The sequence below is a fragment of the Protopterus annectens genome, chromosome 2.part1 (genome assembly GCF_019279795.1).
Source record: "Protopterus annectens isolate FY-2018-M chromosome 2.part1, PAN1.0, whole genome shotgun sequence".
NCBI lineage: Eukaryota > Metazoa > Chordata > Ceratodontiformes > Protopteridae > Protopterus > Protopterus annectens.
This window is the reverse complement of record NC_056729.1, coordinates 1,196,420,187-1,196,440,960: the sequence shown is the minus strand read 5'-3', so window position 1 is coordinate 1,196,440,960 and position 20,774 is coordinate 1,196,420,187. Positions and strand designations below refer to the sequence as shown.

The 20,774-nt window shown below is 42.4% G+C and overlaps 1 protein-coding gene across 1 annotated transcript in view; it reads right to left on the bottom strand.

Moving 5' to 3' along the window:
- The window catches only part of REV3L (REV3 like, DNA directed polymerase zeta catalytic subunit), a 2,860,434-nt gene that overhangs the window by 2,605,006 nt on the left and 234,654 nt on the right, over positions 1–20,774 (bottom strand). The window contains exon 4 of the mRNA XM_044062729.1: positions 5,961–6,121. Coding sequence (XP_043918664.1) covers positions 5,961–6,121 — 161 coding nt within the window. The remainder of the gene's footprint in view (positions 1–5,960; positions 6,122–20,774) is intronic.

Below are 20,774 nucleotides of genomic sequence, written 5' to 3'. Positions count from 1 at the left end.
AAATAGTATTAGTCCTCTCCCAGGCACTTTTTAGAGCACGTTTTGACATCTGAAAAACACTGGAAACAATATCTTTAACACAGAGCTTTTGCTCTATAGGCAATGATGCAGCAAACTCATCTAAGCTGTACATTTATCTCAACACAAACTTCCACATAAAGCACTTTAACCACTTTAAAAGCTACTGTGCCAGCTGCTTTCCACTAAGATTCTAGCCACCTACTTAATTTGGGGACTATGCTAAAGAAGACATGCTGGTCTTATTAGCAAGGGACACGGAGTACACTGAAGCACAGTCTGCAGATAAAGCACATGGAGGCCAAACATACCCAAAGTTTCTTAAACCCTTTCCTAGGCAAAACCTCAATGAGCAGAGGAGAACTACAAGCTTTCTAGAAGACCTCTCCCAATGCTGGGATCAAAGGAGGGAAAAGAAAAGAAAATACTGTTTTTTGAGACTCTGCATCTATTAGTCATCAGAGGAACCAAATATTTAGACACAGCTTAGACTCTTCAGACACAGGATCCCCTTCAAAAAGAAGAACCTCAGCAGATTGACTGGGGGGTAGAAGTGCCACTACTATTATAATCTGTGTAAGCATCCCATATCCACTGCCTGTGCCACAGATCTATCCATATCCACCATCTCAGGTGGAAAACCAGTCAGACAACTGCTGCCGTACCAGGTGGAGAGTCTTCTGTCTCTTTTTGGCATGCACTATACTAGTGCAACCATCCTCTAAGGGGAAAGTATTAATGCAGTCAACAGATTCTGCACCCCTGACTTCCCCACATCTAAAGAGTTTGGTTCTCCTATACCTGCAGCAGGTAGGTGACCTGGAGGTAACAAAAGACAAGTGGTTTGATAGCCTGCCTGAAGCAAAGGCTACAGCAGAAGCACAAGCTGAGGCATATTTTCTGATTTATTCTTTCACTTTTTAAGTGAAGATGGGAAAGATGGGGGGGGTGAATCCAAGTCAGAGGACAAGAAACTGGCCAACTCAATACCAAACACTGGCTGCATGGTCAAGTCCAGTAAGAAGATGGACAAATCCCACTATTTTCCTTTTAAACAGCAATCTAAAGATGATTTATATAGGGATAATAATCAACACTGAACTAAGAAAATGGCATTACTTTCAGCCACACAGTTCAAAGTACAAAAATCTCCAGTTTTTGTTAAAAGGCTAGCTTCAGTTCAAATAAATAGTACTAGACAAGAGATAAATCATAAAATGATGAAAAATTCTTGCCAGGAATGTTTAACATACAAAATGGTGCCAAAAGCAAACTGAAGTCTATTTCTGCAGGGGTTACTATTCTAAAGACTTCACTGAATAAAATGAAAGTTTCAGGACCATAGTCAGAAGCACAAAATACATGCACAAAAGTCCAGTAATTCTAAAAGTTCCATAATTCTTTTAGGGCTAGTTTTAGGCTACATCCATCCACTCTGACTGAAATAGTATTAAACAAGAAATAAATCAAACTGATGAAAAGTTCATGTCAGCAATGTTTAACATGCAAAATGATGCCAAATCGCAATTCAAACAAAAAAACATGTAAAATGCTGTGATCCTACTCAGTCACTTCAAATAATCATAACTCCCCAAAAATTTAAATACCAGCAAGTTTTCCTGTTAAAACCTGGACTGTGGCTTGATCAGTCACTAAACTCCCATTTCCACATAAACAGAGCGAGAGCCAACTCCATCCTTTTCTGGGCCAAAAAGATCTCCCCTTTTCTATCCCAACCAACCAGAGTAGCCACTAGCAAAGGAATTCTCCTTTCTCAACTTGAATATGGGCTCACAACTTTTGTTTCTACCTCCAAGAAAAACACTGCCAAACCCCAGACAATCTTTAACTGTATCTGCCAATTCAATACAAACTCAACTACCTGCAAGCATCACTATATCACACTAGAAAAAGACAAACGTCTACCGATAAAATAAAGATCTAGCCTACTTTTAGGATCCCAACTCTAAAAACTATTCCAGCTCCACACATTTACTCCACTTGCAGCTACACTTCATGAAAAAAAACTCCTCATACAACCTGAGACACTATTCACAAGTAACATCAATTCTCATGACCCCGAGAACCAAACTCCACAACAATGCACATGCTTTCTCCTCTCAGTTGCCCACTCTTTGGCAAGCTCTCCTCGTTGACATCAAGGAAAATAACACGTATTCCAAATTCACATTGCAACTCAAAAAGAAAAAGCACTTCATCCGGGTCAAATGCTCTTGCTTCCATACAAGACATATCACATAACCTCTCTCGTTTCAGAGTCTCTTCTCAATTCTCACGATTCACTGATGATTGACCCACTTTAGAAACTAATGTATACCTTTTACATTACACGGACTGTACATTGCACTGTGCTTGCAATGTAATGTATATACACATTTTCTATGCGATTAGTTTGAACAATTCTGTTATTGCTTACATTTCTGTATTTTTGTTTGTGAAATGTTTTGTATTTCACCCAGGCTGAGACTGAAATCGCTCAATATTGATCACTGCATTACCATGGTAAACCAAGATTAAATTAAGCTTTTAATCAACAGGCCTTACTGAGCTAGTCAAAGTAAAACAGAAGACTGTACAAAATTTCTACCTGGAAAAAACATTCAAAGCAGCAGAATACAATATTCAAGCACCGACAGAAAAAGGCAAAGGGAGGAAATAAAACCCCAACAGAGTTTCTTATCTGAGCTGTGCAGCTGATGTCACCAGTTCAGGAGAAGCAATATCCCATTTCTCTGATTGTAGCACAAGAAAACTGTACAGGCGTCCTGCAGTAAAGTAGTAGGAGGAGGACAATTAGCCAATCCCAATCGCTCTTCAATGCATTTGTAGTAAAACCTATACGCACTATAGTGCTCTGTGTGTGTCTTAAACCATAGTAACTGTTTGCTACAATTTAAACGTGAAAAAAAGATTTTCTTCTTTTAGCAAAACTGGAGTACTATAGTGCTCTGTGTGTGGTCTACTTGTTTACTACATTGCCACCACCTAGAAAACCTGTTCCACTTGTAAACGTAAAATTTTCTAGTTCCAGATTTCTTGCAGCCATCAATAACTGCTGCACCTCCTCATGGAACAAGTGTCTAAAAGGTATCATGACAGAATCATCCAGGCAGTCAGTAGCAACAGTTGGGGTAAACCAGTTGCCCCTGACAGTGTGAAAGCAGATCCAGAGTGTGAGGAAGCTTGAGGTAACCACCCTTGGTCAATTCCATTAAAAGGGAGAACCAACGCTGCCTGGGCCAGAAAGGGGTCTAATGGCCTTCAGTAATTCTTCATGAATCTTCAGGAGTACCTTGGGTATCAGTGGAAAGTGTGGAAATGCATAAAGGAACATTCCTGTCCAAGGGAATGAGAATGCTTCTGTCCTCCAAGCATAGCTGCAAAGATGTTCAGTACATACTTTTTTTCCAGCTGTCAGTTTTAAAAGAAGTTGGTCAGAACTATTTAAGTGTTCGCCTCACATCTGGGCCAAATCCAGGCAGACCGCTGTCCCAAGTTTCCACTAGTGAGGGTTCGTCTGTTATCTGCTTAGTCTGTCTGCCACTAGATTTTGCTCCGACTGGATATATGAAGCCTAAAGCATAAGAAAATGATGTAAAGCTAACTCCCAGGCCATCACTGTCAATTGGCAAAGAGAGCTTGGCCTTGTACCCCCCCCCCTTGCTTGTTCAGGTACCACATGACTAAAATATTATTTGGGAACAATAAAAAAGGGACCTGGAGACCATATGTGGTAAAAAAAAGTTTATGGTCTGAATCACCGCCAACATTTCTTTGATGTTTATGTGCTTTGTAGCATCAGAAGGATCATATTCACCCTGCACTTGAACTTCTCGGGGACACTGTTCCCTATGCAAAATCTGGTGAGTCCATCTGGACTGGCTGAACTCAGATCAGAAGGGAAATGGTATGTCTGGATAGAAAGACATCTGATCCCTCCACCACTCATTTTACAAAATCCAGAATTGGTTCCTGGAACTCGAAGGGAAGCAGGTGCTGGGTCTAAGTTTTTTTTTTTTTTTTTTTTTTAAGCAGCAGAGAATCTTTCTCATGAGGAGTCTAGGCAGTTGTGTCATGAGGATCTTTGATTCCAAAAGGACTAGAATTTTGAGAAACTCTTGCAGAAGCAGCTTCTTGAAGTGAGAATGCCTGAAAACATTCTGAACAGTGAGGAATTTGTCCTCAGGTAAAAAAGCTATACTTTTTACCATGTCCACCCATTCACCCCAGAAAGACAAATCTTTGTGAGTGTGTGTGTGTGTGTGACAGGACATCTGTGGGTTTAATTTGAAGTTGGAAGCAAACATAATGTGATGGTAAGCATCCTTCAGATGCAAAATCACCATACAGTAGTCCGGAAGAAGGGATAGGACCATCTGCAGGGTCAGCACTGACTAGGAGAACTTTCAGAATGGTATTTAGGTACGACAAACGTAATACTGATCTCCACAATAGCTTCTTTTTGGGTACCAAAAAGATTCTGGTGAAAAATTATTTTTGTGGTGCATTACCTAGTTCTATAATCCCTGAAACTTGTGAAGGAATACTGGAGACAGCAGATGAAAATCCTTCTTATGAAGAGAGAATGATTTTCTATCCACTACCAACAGTATCCTCACTGAATTATTCTCAGCACCCACTTGTCTGAGACCATTTCTGGTCAGGCTGCTGGGCTGAGCTAAAGCCCTGGAGAAGGGGAAAGGGGAGGAAGGACAGAAATAAGGGATGACATTATCTGAGTCTTGGCATGGTCACTCTTTAGCAGGGGGAATTGTCTTTTTTGGGAAATGAACCCCTTTTAGTTGGTTTAGAAGTGTTATTTTCCTGCCATCCCCTCTTGGTACCCTGACTCTTGTTAGGCTGGGATTTGTGTCTGTTTCGCCCTCTGAAGTTGGATGCCTTCTTAGGAAAGAACCTGGGAATAAGAAATATTCTAAATATCCCATGCATCAATTTACCTCTATCATCCCTCTGTTACAGACTCTGGGTAGCAATATGACCAAACACAAACTCAAAATTTACAGTAGCATTCAAAATCTTATTTTTAAATCTCAGAAAATTCCTTGCTACATAACCATGTCACCTTCTCAATACAACAGAAGTAACTGTACCCGAAGACCAGCAGAGATGACGTCGGGTGAAGTGCGACACCAGCCGAGGCCAGACCCAGACTTTGGAATCCGGCCGACCGAAGGGCTGCCTGACGACAGGACAACCCATTTGTTATGACTGCAGATGCATCCTTGAAGGACATCTGTATTTCTAGAAATAGTGTCTACACCTTCCAAAATACCCCTCAAAGCAGTTTCGAAACCTGAGTTACATTACGAACACTCTCATTCATAGAATATTTCTGTTCAGCAGGCAAATAAACTACAAAGTTATCTAAACTGTAAGCATAATGTGTAATACAGTACATTTCCACATGAAGCCCTGACAATTTTAAATTCTAAAGACTAAATTACTTAACTGAGCCAACATTCCCTAAGATTCTAAATACTTTCCAATTTTAAACAGCAGTGTAGTCTTAGAAGAAGCCAAGCCTGTCTTGTTAGAGCTGACAGCTGGAGAAACCTCAGCTGGGTCAGCCGATAAAGCAGCAAAGAATTCAGAGTACACAAAAGCTCCCTACTGAAACGTAAAGATACTGTCTGCAAACCAATCAATGGAAGCCTACAGAAAAGCAGTACCAGAAAAAAAAAACAATCAGTACCTTCACCTGCATGCAATTGCACTTTTCTGTGCAACACTGATATCAGAGTAGGCAGCCATGGCAAAAAACATTATGTAATTTCCAACTTAGGTAATTCCCAGAGATGAAACAACTTCTGTTACTGCTTCACCCAAACCAGGCAAGCTGGAAATGCTAAGTTTAAAACAGCAGCAAAAATATCATAAAATTACAAGAAGACAGACCTTACCTTTCAAGCGAGTCTTTCTGAACTTTACTGCAGCTAAATGTATCAGATTCATTCCATAAAGGTTATAATCAATAAAAAGTTGGAGGAGGAATGGGATATGGGCTTCATAGGGCTGGTAAGGCTTGTTCATAACAGCACCACCTTGCAACAGCTCACACACTCTAAAAAAAAAAAAAAAAAAAAAAAAAACAATATACAATATCACATTTAAATAAATAAATATAAAAATGACATATCAAAAATAAAAATATTCTTTCTTCACACCTTCAAAAGTGTTAATATCTTTCTAAACATCTGAGAATTATACTAAAAAAGACATTTTCCATTTCCCTGTATGAAACATTGCACTCAGGCCAACAGAAAGAAATTATAACACTATGAAAATATGTCCTTTGATAGTCTTTCTGAATGTTGCTATACACAATCTGTATTATATAAAAAGTACAGATGGCCATCTGTATCAGCTGAACTCCAAAAAGACCCACCTTAATTGCTCCTACACTTGAGTTTACCCTCTTACCCAATTAGCATCCCACATTGTTTTCAAAACATTCCTATGCTTAGGGTTGAAGTATGCACTGGACTATGCATACTTATCCACTCCAAGTTCATCCTCTTCTTTGAGTCAAGTGTGCTTCTGTAAATCCAGAGATACTGTGAAGATCTATCATCTCCACAGTTAATAAGTGAAGTACAAGTACAAATACGTACTAACCAAACTTGCACAAAATCCAACAATTAAGGTGATATGGAGAAACGGCCTTGCAACGGGAAAATGATAGCACTGACATCAAAGAGAGTGTTTGACGTAAAATATAACAAAACGCTGGTTTGAATCCAAATCACTGCAATCACTTAGGTGGAAGAAACCTGAAAACCATGCCAGAACCGTTAAGGATAAACACCAGATCTAGACAGAAGGCCCAACTCCAAGGCTGCAGACAGTGAATGCTACTGGAAAAAAATTAGAATCCACATCAGGAGGACCACTGACACCAAGTCTACCAGGAGCAGAGCAAGCAAGTACTGGACACAAGACCACAACCTAAGTGGGCACAAGAAAATTTCACCCATGGGCAGAGGGGATTGTAGACCTTTCCCTACGTGCTAGAAGACAGACTACCAATTTATCCTGAACCAACCACTTCTTGTAAATAGGCAACCCTAGAAATCCATAGCTCTCCTGGGAGTGACAGTCTCTTTCATTCCACAAAATTCTAGCCAAAATAGGAAAAAACAGCCTTTCCAAGGACAGGGTCTATTCTCTCCTAAGAAAAGGGAATATTGGACAATTTCCACATGAGAAAGTATGACACTCCCAGAGGATGATGCACCAGTAGGAAGGGGTTCTCTATCAAAGGGCCAGAGACCAATGGCCCCTTAGTTGTAAAGTACAGCTATTAAATGAAAACTTCAGTAGCCCTCAAAAAAGAGGTGAAATGGGGGGACTGACCTATAATCAGGGGGTGCCGATCCAGTCAGCATTAAGTTTTCATCTTCTCTTGCCCTCCCCCAGACTGAAGATAATTCATAGCACAGATGTCAAACACCATCCACGGTTTCATACTAGGCTAAAAGAGGAAGTAGAAGATGCCACTTCATTCCCAAGGAGAAACATTCATACCTGAACTCAAAACGGAAGAACTCTTAGAAGCTCCTGATGGACCCCAATAAGAAGCTGATGCAACCGAAGAAATCAAGGATCCAACCAAGAGGCAAAAAAGTACAGTTTTGTACCTACCATAAATGTAGATGTTCGAAGATCCACATTGCTGCAGTCCTTACACTTGGGTAGTCCGCTGTCCTCGGTCGGCCCGAATATCAAAGTATAAGGCTGACGTCGGTCAAGGCGCATTTGACTGACATCAGGACGTCAGGGTACAAATGCGCATGACCGACGTCATATCCTCAGTCTTTTCTTGCCCCAGATGTCAGAAGACCCTAAAAATAAAGGTCAAAACCAAAAGACAGCAAACAACCAACCAACCACCCTTGCACTAATTATATGTACAATATATACAATATGTACAACCCAACCCACACAACCACCTCTAACTACAGAGGGGAAGGAGGGAGGGTAAATTGGACTGCAGCAATGTGGATCTTCGAACATCTACATTTATGGTAGGTACAAAACTGTACTATGTTCTTCATCTCACATTGCTGCAGTCCTTACACTTGGGTAGAATCCCAAAGCAGAGGTAAGGGAGGATGGCTAACTACAAGGAAGCAGGAGCTGCCAAAATGCCCTGCAAAACAGCAGTGGCAAAACCAGCCCTGGATTTAGAGTAAAGTGGCAGGTGATAATGCCTAGAGAAAGTATGCACTGAACTCCAAGTAGCTGCCTCCAAAATATCCTTGGTTGCCACTCCCCTCAAAAAAGCTGTTGAAGTGGCAGTAGCCCTAGTGGAATGAGGCCTAATCCCAGCTGGAATCTCCTTGCCATGATGGGATTAACAGAAAGCAATGCAAAACCCAATCCACTTAGAAATAGTTTGTTTTGACACAGGCTTGCCCTGAGAACTCAAAGCAAAAGAAACAAACAACTGCTGAGACTGCCTGAACCCTTTAGTCCTGTCCAAATAATAACGCAACTGCCTGTGTACATCTAAAGTGTGCAAAATCTTTTCCCCTTTATTTCGGGGATTTGCATAAAAAGTAGGCAAATGAATAGTTTGGTTTAAAGCCACACTAGAAACCACCTTAGGCATAAAGGAAGGATTAGTACGTAATGATACCCTATCCTTATGAAAAATCAAGAAAGGCTCAACCGCCATAAGGGCCTGCAATTCAGAAACCCTTCTTGCAGAGGTAATGGCCAACAAAAAACAGTCTTCCATGACAAATATTTCAACTCAAAAGTAGCTGCAGGCTCAAAAGGTTGTAGAGTGAGTTTCTCCAACACAAAATTGAGATCCCAAGCAGGAGTAGGAACTCTTCGTGGGGGGTCTTATATTCTTTGCCCCTCTAAGAAATTGCTTGAACAAAGGATGAGAAAACAATGGTGGGTCGCAATCATAGTGAGCCGAAATTGCTGCAGCATGAACTTTAATAGAAGAGAAAGACAAACCTTTGTCTAGTAACTCAGTAAGATATTGAAGAGCCACACACAAATTAGGCTCAGAAACATCAAAATCTTTTGCTGCACTCCAAAATAAAAATCTCTTCCATTTGTCTGCGTACACTTTCCTTGTACTAGGCCTTCTAGCTTCCAAAATAACATTCAAAACTTGCTGAGGAAGTGGAGGCCCACTATGGTTCAAAACAGAATATGCCAGGCTGTTAGGTGCAGAGAGTGAAGCTTGACATTGAGCAAATGGCTGTCCTCCTGTGACAACAGGTGTGGAATCAAGGCAAAGGCCATGGAGGCTTCCGTACCAGACTTCTCAGTAATGGGTACCAGTGCTGTCGAGACCAATCCGGAGCTATTAAAATCATCCTTGGCTTGTCCTGTCTGACCTTTAGAAGTACCTTTGGGAGGAGAGGCAGAGGTGGAAAGGCATACACATGAAGATTGCTCCAATTGAAAGAAAGAGCATCCACTCTCCAAGCTGTGGGATGAAACCTTTTGTGCAAAACTTTGGCAGCTGATGGTTTAGTGGAGAAGCGAACAGATCTATGTCTGGAGTTCCCCATGACACTGTCAATTTCTGAAATACATGAGGATCCAATTTCCACTCGTGGGGATCCATAATTCGTCTGCTCAACACATCTGCTAAGGAGTTCTGTGCTCCTGGCAGAAACCTTGCCTGAAGATTGAGCTGTAAACTGAGAGCAGTCTCCCACAAAATCATTGCTTGCCTGCATAGAGGATAAGAATGCATTCCCCTTGCTTGTTGATGTACCACATGACAGTTGTGTTGTCTGTTAGAATCAACACCTGCCCTGGAAGAAGTAATTCCTTGAAAGCTATTAATGCAAACTGGACTGCTAACATCTCCTTCATGTTGATATGTAGATGTTGTAGTCTGGCAGGCCACTTGTCTTGTATCCACTTTCCATTTAGATGAGCTCCCCAAGCTTTGTCTGAGGCATCTGTCGTTAAAATCTGACTCGCCTCTGGCGGGTCACAGAGAGTCCCTTGTTTAGGTGACATTCCTGAGCCCACCACAAAAATTCCTTTTGAATGCAAGGTATTATTTGAATGACAGTGTCCAGATCCTGGCAGTGCTGTGTCCATACATTTTGAGATACCATTGTAGCTTCCTCATATGCAGTTTGGCATTGGGAAGCACCAGAATACAAGATGCCATGAACCCTAAGGCTTGAAGGACTGTCCTTGCAGTCAGCCCGGACTGATGAGATAGTCGATGGAAGTAAAGGGATAGACTCTTTTGTTTGTCCGGGGTTAAAAAGGCCATCTGGGATGCTGTATTCAGTCTCACACCCAGAAAGCACATGTCCTGAAAGGGTACTAGACTGGACTTTATTTCGTTCACAGAATACCCCAGGCATCTTAGCACTGCTATCACATATTCCAAATGATGAAGAAGCTCTTCCCTTCCTTGAGCCAGAATCAGGCAGTCGTCCAAATAAGGATAGATCTGTATTCCTTTTAGCCTGAAGAAAGCTATCACTGGAGCCAGAACTTTCGTGAACACTCTGGGCGCAGTAGATAAGCCAAATGGCAATGCAGAGAACTGATAGTGAGAAGTCCCAGCTCGAAAACGCAGATACTTCCTGCAACTTAGTCTGATAGGAACATGAAGGTAAGCCTCCTTGAGATCCAAAGTTACCATCCAATGATCTTTGCCCAGCAGAGGTAAAAGCTGCTGCAACGTCAACATTTTGAACTTGGGAATGTCCAGATAAGTGTTGAGGATAGATAAATCCAAAATTGGTCTCCACGTGTTCCCCTTCTTTGGTACTAGGAACAGGCGAGTATAAAATCCTAGGCCCACTTCTGGCATAGGAACCGGCTGTATGGCCCCTATTTGGAGCAACAGAGAAACTTGCTTGTAAGCCTCTATTCTTTGTTGAGGAGGAACATCTGGCATGCCTTTGAAAGGAGGCAAGGTATGGAAATAAAACCTGTAGCCGTGGTGTATGATATCCAATACCCATCTGTCTTGGGTAATTAAACTCCAATTTTCTTTGAAAAGTGCCAACCTTCCTCCCAAAGGTGCTGCCAGACGAGAAGGCTCTGGCAGCTGAAAAGGTAGGTCATTGGGTCTGTTTACGAAAGGACTGACCCCTGCCCTCACCCGAAGACTGTGCAGGAGAACTCCCTGTTCTAGGCCTGAAAGAGCCCTGAGCTCTGCCCCTACCACGTCTAGATCTACCCCTAGACTGGGAATCATAAGAAGGATACGTCCACCCCTTAGTAGGCCAATTTCTACTAAACTTTGGAGGCTGGACCTGCAAAAAATCTTTAACAGTCTGCATAGACTTAGCCTTGTCTTCCATTTTCTTTAAAACTGCCTCAACAGGAGAACCAAACAATACGTTAGATTGCAAAGGAGCATCTAAAGTCCTTGTTTTAACATGGTCAGACAAATTCTGATCCCTCAGCCAGGCGTGCCTGCGAAGAACTGACCCAGTGGCAGCCACCCTAGACGAGGCCTGTACAGCATCAAAACCACATTGCAAAGAATGCTTACCCACCTGTTCAGAAACATGTACTAAATCTTGCAACTCTTTACAATCAATACCTTCTGCCAGAGCATCAACCTTAGCCTTCAATTGTGACAGGAGATAGTTTTGGTATTTCAACATGTGAAACTGGCAATTCAAAGCCCTCATAGCAAGAGTGGAAGAAGTATAAACTTTCTTTCCCCATCTATCCAAGGCCCTGGCTTCTTTGTCTGCAGGAACCGGATTCTTTACAACAGAAGCCTTAACACCTTTAGGCCCCTGGCTAACAGTTTCTGGGTCTGCCCTAGGACTCTTAAAAGAAACTTATGAGCTTCAGGCACCCTGTAATACCTATCCGGTTTAACAGGAGCAGGAGGCAAAGAATCAGGATTAAGAGAAGCCTCTGTAAAACATCTTCCACTACATCCAAAACAGGAGGTATAGCCAAAGGCCTATGCTGGGGTAAAACAAAAATTCCCTAAGCCTTTTCCTGGAATCAGAGAAGTCCTGACCTTCCCACTTAAAATGCTCCCTCATGGAATGAAGAGTTTCTGAAAAAGAAAAATCCTCAGGAGGAGAAGCAGAAGGAGTAGAATCATCCACATCAGAATCAGAATAAGGAGAGTACTCCTGCAAGTCTTCAGCCGAAGACTCTGAAACATCTGAAGCCTGCTCAAAACTCCCTAGCTCAGGCTCCACCCTAGGTCTCTTATCAGGAGGGGGCATAGAACCCCTAATCAAAGAAATCAAATCTTCTGCCATTTTAAGCATATGCTTCTTGGGCACAGTTCCAGAAGAACTAGGGGTGACACCAACAGAAACTGAACCTGGCCTGCCCCTGGGAGAAGCCTTTGAAACAGAAGGAGAGGGCCTAGCCACCCTAGGAAGGGAGGGGAGTATAGTAACCTGAGAAGCCCCCTCAGCCTGACCTGCCTCCTGAGAGGCCACATCTTGCAATAATAAAGTCTCACCCTGGGAACACAAAGAAACCTCCGGTGGAGCCACCGGCTCCACCGATACCTCTAAAGAACCGGCGTCCGGTACAGACGGTTCTTCTAGCCTAGGCTTAACTGCTTTGTCCTTGCGCTTCTTCGAAGAAGCGGGCCGGAGCATCCGGCGGCATTTTATAATTGCACCGCTTCCCAAAGACTAACCTGGCACAATCCAACCTTCTCTTTATAGTGCGTTTATTGAATCTAGCACAAGAGCGACAGCCAACAACGTCATGCTCAGGCCCTAAGCAAGGAATACACAAAGTATGATAATCTCTATGCGGTATCTGTTTCCCACAAGAAATGCAATTATTGACTTTTTCTGACATCCGGTAAATCACTGAGGCAAGAAAAACTAAAATATTCTAACGGGTACTTAGCCAACTTTGAACTCGGTCTGAAACTTCGAAATCGAAAAATCTCAGAACGCCAACCGGCACTTGCAATGCTGCTTCTGCATCGGACCATGCGGCAAAAAAGACTGAGGATATGACGTCGGTCATGCGCATTTGTACCCTGACGTCCTGATGTCAGTCAAATGCGCCTTGACCGACGTCAGCCTTATACTTTGATATTCGGGCCGACCGAGGACAGCGGACTACCCAAGTGTAAGGACTGCAGCAATGTGAGATGAAGAACATCATATCTCTGTTAATCAGAAATAAGAGGGAATAACACTGACCAGGCCTTGAGGGAGGATTTCCAATCTACAAAGGATCAATGATCTACATTGGGCCCGACTTAAATACTGTATCTCATTAACACATGCAACTGTAGCTGGCTGTGTGACATGGCTCATTTAAAAACAGCAGTACAATATATTACAACTTTAAAACTCTAAGACTTCACTAGTTTACCTGTAATTACTAAAACGAAAACTAAGAGAATCAGGTACTATCAAAGCTTCAAGACTAAGCCACATAAAACTATGCACCAGAAGACGACACGGATTCAGTTTGTTAGACAGGTAAACCCACTAAGTACAAAAGCCTCTTTTTAGGAATGACCTGGGAGTAGTGTCTGATTAAAGACTTACTCCATGTCAGGAAGCAAAAAATTAACACCACAGACTATGGGACACAACATGTTAGCATCTCATATTGCCAACCCTATGTACTCAACTGTCAGGCAACCTAATGAATAATTACCAGACAATGTCTAGTACAGCGGCCTAACAGTTCCAGGATCTGAAGTTTAACTGTGTGGAGTCTACATGGGTACTTTCATTTTCTCTCAGCTCCTAAAAGCATGCTAGCTGACTGTTTATGCTGAAAAGTGTGTGTGTGTGTGTGTGTGTGTGTGTGTGTGTGTGTGTGTGTGTGTGTCTACTCACGTGCCTCTGTGCTCGCACTCATGAGTTTAAATATTTTAAATATATATTTTGCCCTTGTGTCTCAGAACATGCTGACATGACTGAAATGGATCCACAGACCATCCCATGTACCTAGTCTACAAACAAATAAAATGGGGATAACAGTGAGGACAAATGACAAAAATAAGACTTTCATTTCTATGCTTTTGAGTTTAAATTAAAGAGTACAGCAGCATTTAAAACTACAAATTTCAGTTAGTAAAGAAATTTAGACAAATAGCAGTCATCTGCACTTTCTCATTAATCTACACTTTCAGGTTATTAGAAGCCTTTCTTTTACTCTGTGTAGTTTAAACAGAACATAAAAACAATATGAGCTATGATTTAAATACAACAAAAACCATGAAAATCGACACTATTTCTGCCCTGATCATACAGATTGCCTATAATATTGTGGCATATCTTGAATGTACTATTTGAAGTCAACAGTTACACAAACTAAGATTATCAGTGAAGATTTCACAAATGCTTCCTGTTCCTGTTTTCAGTATAGACTGTGATTATCCTCTGATATAGCATTCACATCATTGTGGGTTTTTTTCCAGTGTACAGGGAAACAAGACAAGCCACCATTGGCAAACAAAGTAAAGTAACAAGTACATTCAATACTTGCAGATCGGAAAGTGAAGTGTTCAGTACTAAAACACTGCTGTACAGGACACAAATGCTTACAGAAATGAACAAAGAATGAGTTATTTAGTTATTTGACATTTGTTAACTACGTTAGTCCAACTGAGCTAGAAGCCCGTTTTCAGTGGAGACGTGAGGAGAAAAGCTCCAGAAAGTTACATACAAAATTTAATTGAACAAAGATAAATATAACAAATTATGCAATATAGTAAAAGTAAAGTACAACATGTAATATGCACAAAAAACAGTTATAAAAAAACACAACATAGAATGACATCAGTCTAACAGACATATACCATATAAAGTTTCTTTAGATTCGTTTTTCTTCCTTTCTCAGTCAAACTTCATCAGATTTAGTCTGTTGGTGAAGCTAGATGTCCAAAATAGTGGCCTTTTGTTTAAAAAACATACTGCAAAAATGTAGGTCTTACACCTTTTATCTCAATCCTAGTACTCCCCGATTTAGGACATGAAATTTTAATACTGTTGCAGCTTTTTTTTTTTTTTTTTTGCACTAAAGATACAGTGGATATAAAAAGTGTACACACTCCTGTTAAAATGCCAGGTTTTTGTGATATAAAAAATGAGACCACAGTAAATCATACCTTTAATGTGACCTATAAAGTACAGTTCTGTACACTTACCATAAATGTAGATGTTCGAGTGTATTCACTGTTGCAGTCATTACATTTGGGTATTCGGCTGGCAGGTTGCCCTCAGTCGGCCTGATTAACAAAGTCTCGGGTCCTGTGTCGGTTGCTGTCCCTTCTTCCTTGATGTCAGCTCGTCAGGGGTATAAAACATGCAGCCGACGCCATTACATCAGTTTTTCTTGCCCCAGGTGACCCCCAAATAAGGAGCAAAAAATATATAAGTATATAATTTAAGACAAAAAAATATACCTCCAAACAAAAGCAAATACACCCAAAAAGGCTGTTGAGCATAGTAAAAGAAAAGAGAGGTATAGTAAGAGAAAAACAGGGGGCTGGAGGGTGGGTAACCAGGACTGCAACAGTGAATACACTTGAACATCTACATTTATGGTAAGGTGTACACAAAGTACAGTTGTGTACACCTACCATAAATGTAGATATTCGAGTGTCTTCACTGTTGCAGTCATAACTGTAGGGTGCTCCTGCCGGCAGGCAGCCCGAGGTCGGCCAGAATCCCAAAGTCTGGGTCCGGCGTCGGCTGTATAAACTAGTACCCTGACGTCAGTACGCTTTGGTACATAGCCCTCAGCCGACACCATCTTCTCCAGCCTTTCTTGCCCTAGATGTCAGAAGTCCCCAACAAATCAAAAATGAATCCAACAAGGAAACACAAATACACCACAAAAAAGGAAAAGAGAGAAAACGGAGGGATAGGAGGGAGGAAACCCGACTGCAACAGTGAAGACACTCGAACATCTACATTTATGGTAGGTGTACACAACTGTACTATGTTCTTCGTGTTTCACTGTTGCAGTCATAACTGTAGGGTGGAATCCCAAAGCAGTGTAAAAGGGGAGGAGGCTTTAGATAGAAGAAGGGGAGGCAAGAAGACCCTGCAAGACAGCAGAGGCAAAGCCTGCCCTGGACTTAGAAAACAAGGGGAGATTGTAGTGCTTGGAAAAAGTATGCACAGAACTCCAAGTGGCAGCTTCCAAGATATCCTTGGTAGGGACTCCTCTGAGGAAAGCTGTAGAAGTGGCAGCTGCTCTAGTAGAATGACTTCTAATGGTGCCTGGAAACTGTTTCCCATGATGAGTGTAACAAAATCTGATTCCATAAGCAATCCATTTGGAAATAGTTTGTTTAGAAATAGGTTTTCCAAGAGAACTGGAGGCAAAAGAAACAAACAATTGATTAGACTTCCTGAAATCTTTAGTCTTGTCCAGGTAAAATCGTAATTGTCTGTGCACATCTAATGAATGCAATATCCTTTCCCCTTTATTTTGAGGATTTGGAAAGAAAGTAGGAAGGTGAATTGTCTGATTTAAAGCCACTTTCGAAATCACCTTAGGCATGAAAGTAGGATTGGTCCTCAAGGATACTCTGTCCTGATGGAAAATAAGGTATGGTTCCACAGCCATGAGAGCTTGCAACTCTGAGACCCTTCTGGCAGAGGTCAATGCTAACAAAAGAACAGTCTTCCAGGATAGAAACTTAACATCTGAAGATGCAGCAGGCTCAAAAGGAGGCAAAGTAAGTTTTTCTAAAACATAATTAAGATCCCAGGCAGGGACAGGAGGGGTCCTTGGAGGCCGCAAATTCTTAGCCCCTCTCAAGAACTGCTTCACCAAAGGATGAGAAAAAACAGGAGGATCAGAACTGAAATGCACAGAGATAGCAGAAGCATGAATCTTAATGGAAGAAAAGGAAAGTCCTTTAGATAAAAGTTCCGAAAGGTAAAGCAAAATAGAAGAGAGATCAGGAACCTGAGGATCCGAGCCTCGGTCCTGCATCCAAATACAAAACCTCTTCCATTTAGAGGCATAGGATTTCCTAGTGCTAGGCCGTCTAGCTTCCAAAAGAACATCCAAAACTTGTTTGGGAAGACTAGAGGAAATCAAATTCCTTTGAAGAGCCAAGCTGCCAGGCAAAGGGTCTTGAGATTGGAATGTAGTAACTGAACCTTAAGCTGGGACAAAAGCGAAGGATTCAGTAGGAGAATCCAAGGAGGCCCCGAGAACAGGAGCTTTAAAGTTGGATACCAAAACTGTCGAGGCCAATTTGGAGCAATCAAGATGAGGAACTTGGGCTTGTCCTGCTTTATCTTCAGTAATACCTGAGGTAGTAGAGGAAGAGGAGGGAAGGCATATGCTGAAAGGCTTCTCCAGCTGAAGGACAGGGCATCCACTCTCCAAGCTGTTTTGTGGAAGGACCTGGTGCAAAAGCGAGGCAGCTGATGATTGAGATGGGATGCAAACAGATCTGGGGACATCCCCAAACTGCCGTAATCCTGTTGAATAAGTTGGTGTCTAGCATCCATTCGTGAGGATCTGAAATGTTTCTGATCAGGCTGTCTGCTAAGAGATTCTGTTTCCCTGGTATGAATTGAGCCTGGAGATGTAGATTCAAATTTAGAGCTGTGTCCCATAAAACCATAGCTAGTCTGCAAAGGGGGTATGAATGAGAACCCCCCTGCTTGTTGATGTACCACATGACCGTGGTGTTGTCTGTGCGAATTAGCAGAGGCCCTGGTTGTAAAAGGTTCTTGAAGGCTAGAAGGGCATTTTGAACTGCCAACATTTCCTTCAGATTGATGTGCCAGTGAAGATGGTCCTTTGTCCAGGTTCCCTGCTGGCAATTGTCTAGAAAGTGTGCTCCCCAAGCATAATCCGAGGCGTCCGTGGTTAGGATTTGAGTAGGTTGAGGTGGGCGTAAAGGTTTTCCTTCGTTTAAAGTGCATGCCCTGGACCACCAGAGGAACTCCTTCTGAAGGCAGGGGATCAGAGGAATCAGAATATCCAGATTGTGGTAATGCTGTGACCATACACTTTTCAGATACCATTGAAGCTTTCTCATGTGAAGCCTTGCGTTTGGAATCAACAGAATGCAGGAAGCCATGTAGCCCAGAGCCTGCAGGAATTTCCTTGCAGTGAGCTGAGATAGAGTTGCCAAGGTGTTGAAAGTAGAAGCCAGCTGAGTTTGTTTTTCTGGAGTGAGGAAGGCCCTTTGTAAGGTTGTATTTAAGAGGGCTCCCAAGAATACCATTTGTTGAGAAGGGATCAAATGTGACTTTTTTATGTTCACTGAGAATCCCAGTAGGAGGAGAAGGCGTTGAACAAAGTCCAGATGTTGAAGCAGAAGATCTTTGCTGTCTGCCTGAATAATGCAGTCGTCCAAATAGGGGTAAATCTGGATCCCCTGAAGTCTGCAGTAAGCCACTACTGGTGCCAGGCACTTGGTGAAGACTCTGGGCAGTAGATAAACCAAAGGGCAGAACAGAGAATTGAAAGTGCCTCGAACCTGCCTTGAACCTGAGGAATTTCCTGCGTTCTTGCCTGATGGGAATATGTAAATAGGCTTCCTTTAAGTCCAATGTCACCATCCAGGCGTCCTGAGAGAGCATTGGAATTAGCTGCTGCAGAGTAAGCATCTTGAATTTTGGAATTTCCAAAAAGGTGTTTAACACAGAAAGGTCCAGAATAGGTCTCCATGAGTTTTGTTTTCTGGGAACCAGAAACAGTCTTGAATAAAACCCTTTTCCCATTTCCGAGAGTGGAACAGGCTCTATTGCTCTCATGGCCAGAAGAGCATCCACTTGAGTTAAGGCCTCTGACCACTGATGTCTTGGCAGATCTGGCCAACCGTGAGCCCTTGGCAAAGTGTGAAAGTGGAATTTGTAACCTTTTAAAATAACGTCCAATACCCATCTGTCCTGGGTAATAGGAGTTCAATTTCTGTAAAAAAGAGACAGTTTTCCTCCGAGAGGGGCATCCAGGTGAAGGGGTCCTGAAGCCCAACCGAGAGAGTCATTGAGTTTGCTTTCTTTGAGATTGGGATCTGTCTTCTCCCCTTCTAGGTGAAGAAGCAGTCCATTGTCTAGATCTGTAAGAGGCCTGGCCTTGACCACGACCTCTGGAGCGCCTATATCTTCCCCTTTGAGGCCTGTCAGACGTGGGAAAGGACCAATTTTTAGAGGGCCAATTCCTGGAAAATCTAGGAGGCTGAACTTGCAAGAAATCTTTTACAGTCTGCATAGACTTTGCCTTTTCTTCCATCTTTTTAATAACTTCCTCCGCCTTGGATCCAAAAAGAACATCATGTTGAACAGGGGCATCTAATAACTTAGCCTTAACCTGTTCAGGCAAACTTTGTTCACGAAGCCAGGCATGTCTCCTAATAACAGTACCAGAGGCAGCAGCCCTGCAAGAAGCATCCAAAGCATCAAAACCACAATGTAAGCTATGCTTGTTCACCTGTTCAGTAGCATGCAAAACATCCTGAAGTTCCTTATCCTCTGCACAAGCAGGAAGGGAAACAAACTTTTGCTTTAAAACAGACAAAAGAAATTGCTGATATTTAAACATATGAAACTGGCAATTTAAAGCCCTTACAGACAGGGTAGCAGCAGTATATACCTTTTTTCCCCACCTGTCTAAAGCACGAGAATCCTTCTCAGAGGGAATAGGATTTTTAGAAGTAGCAACCTTAGCAGCCTTGGAGCCCTGAGAAATAGTTTCAGGATCCGCAGAAGGGTTTTTAAATAAAAATAAATGAGAGTCAGGAACCCTATAAAATCTATCAGGCTTAGAAGGAGCAGGAGGCATGGAATCAGGATTCAAATTAGCCTCAGAAAAAGCATCATCTACAATGTCCAAAACAGGAGGGATAGCTAAAGGCCTATGCTGAGGAAGAAGAAGAAATTCTCTAAGCCTCTTCTTGGAAGCAGAATACTCATGTCCTTCCCAATGAAAATGTTCCCTCATCTCATGCAAGGTTTCCCCAAAAGAAAAATCCTCAGGCGGAGAGGCCGAGGGTAAAGAGTCCTCAGCATCCGAATCCTCATAAGGGGGAAAGGAATAGTCCTGATCTGAGGAAGAAACAGAAGATACAGAAGCCTGGTCAGAGGAATCCAGAGTAACATCCTGTCGAGGCCTTTTCTCAGGAGGGGGGTTAGAACCCCTAATCAATGTAAGCAAATCTTCAGCCATCCTCAATAATTGTTTTTGTGTCCTGGGAGTGGATTCAGAAGCAGCTTGAGCTGGAAATTTAGACTTAACAGGAGTCTTTGTCTTTGCCTTTGAAATAGTGATGCGAGTAGGCCTGAAAACCCCCTCAGAAGCCGGTACCTGCACAGCGGTTACGGACCCATCTGAAGGAGCGACGTCCGAAGGTCCTGCAGCAGTTAAAATAGTGGGCCTTGATGGCTCCCCATGGGAGTCCGTATCGGCCATCGGTTCAGAAGTGGCGGACGACAGGGGCTGCAAAAGCGCCTCACTGACGACAGCCGAACCGGACGCTGGCTCCAGCTGCAACGAGTCCTGTTTGGACCTCGGAGGCCTGTCTTTGTCTTTGCACTTCTTTTGAACTCCGGTAGTGTCCGACGACATTCTATAATTGAAGCGTCTGCCAAAATAATTTAAAGCCCAATCGTACCTGCGTTTGATAGTACGAGAGTTGAACCTGGCACAGAACCGACAACAAGAAACGTCGTGGTCAGGGCCTAAGCAAGGTAGACAGTAAGAGTGGAAATCTTTATGAGGTATTTGTTTCCCACACGCTATACAATTATTAACTTTTTCTGACATCGGAGGAA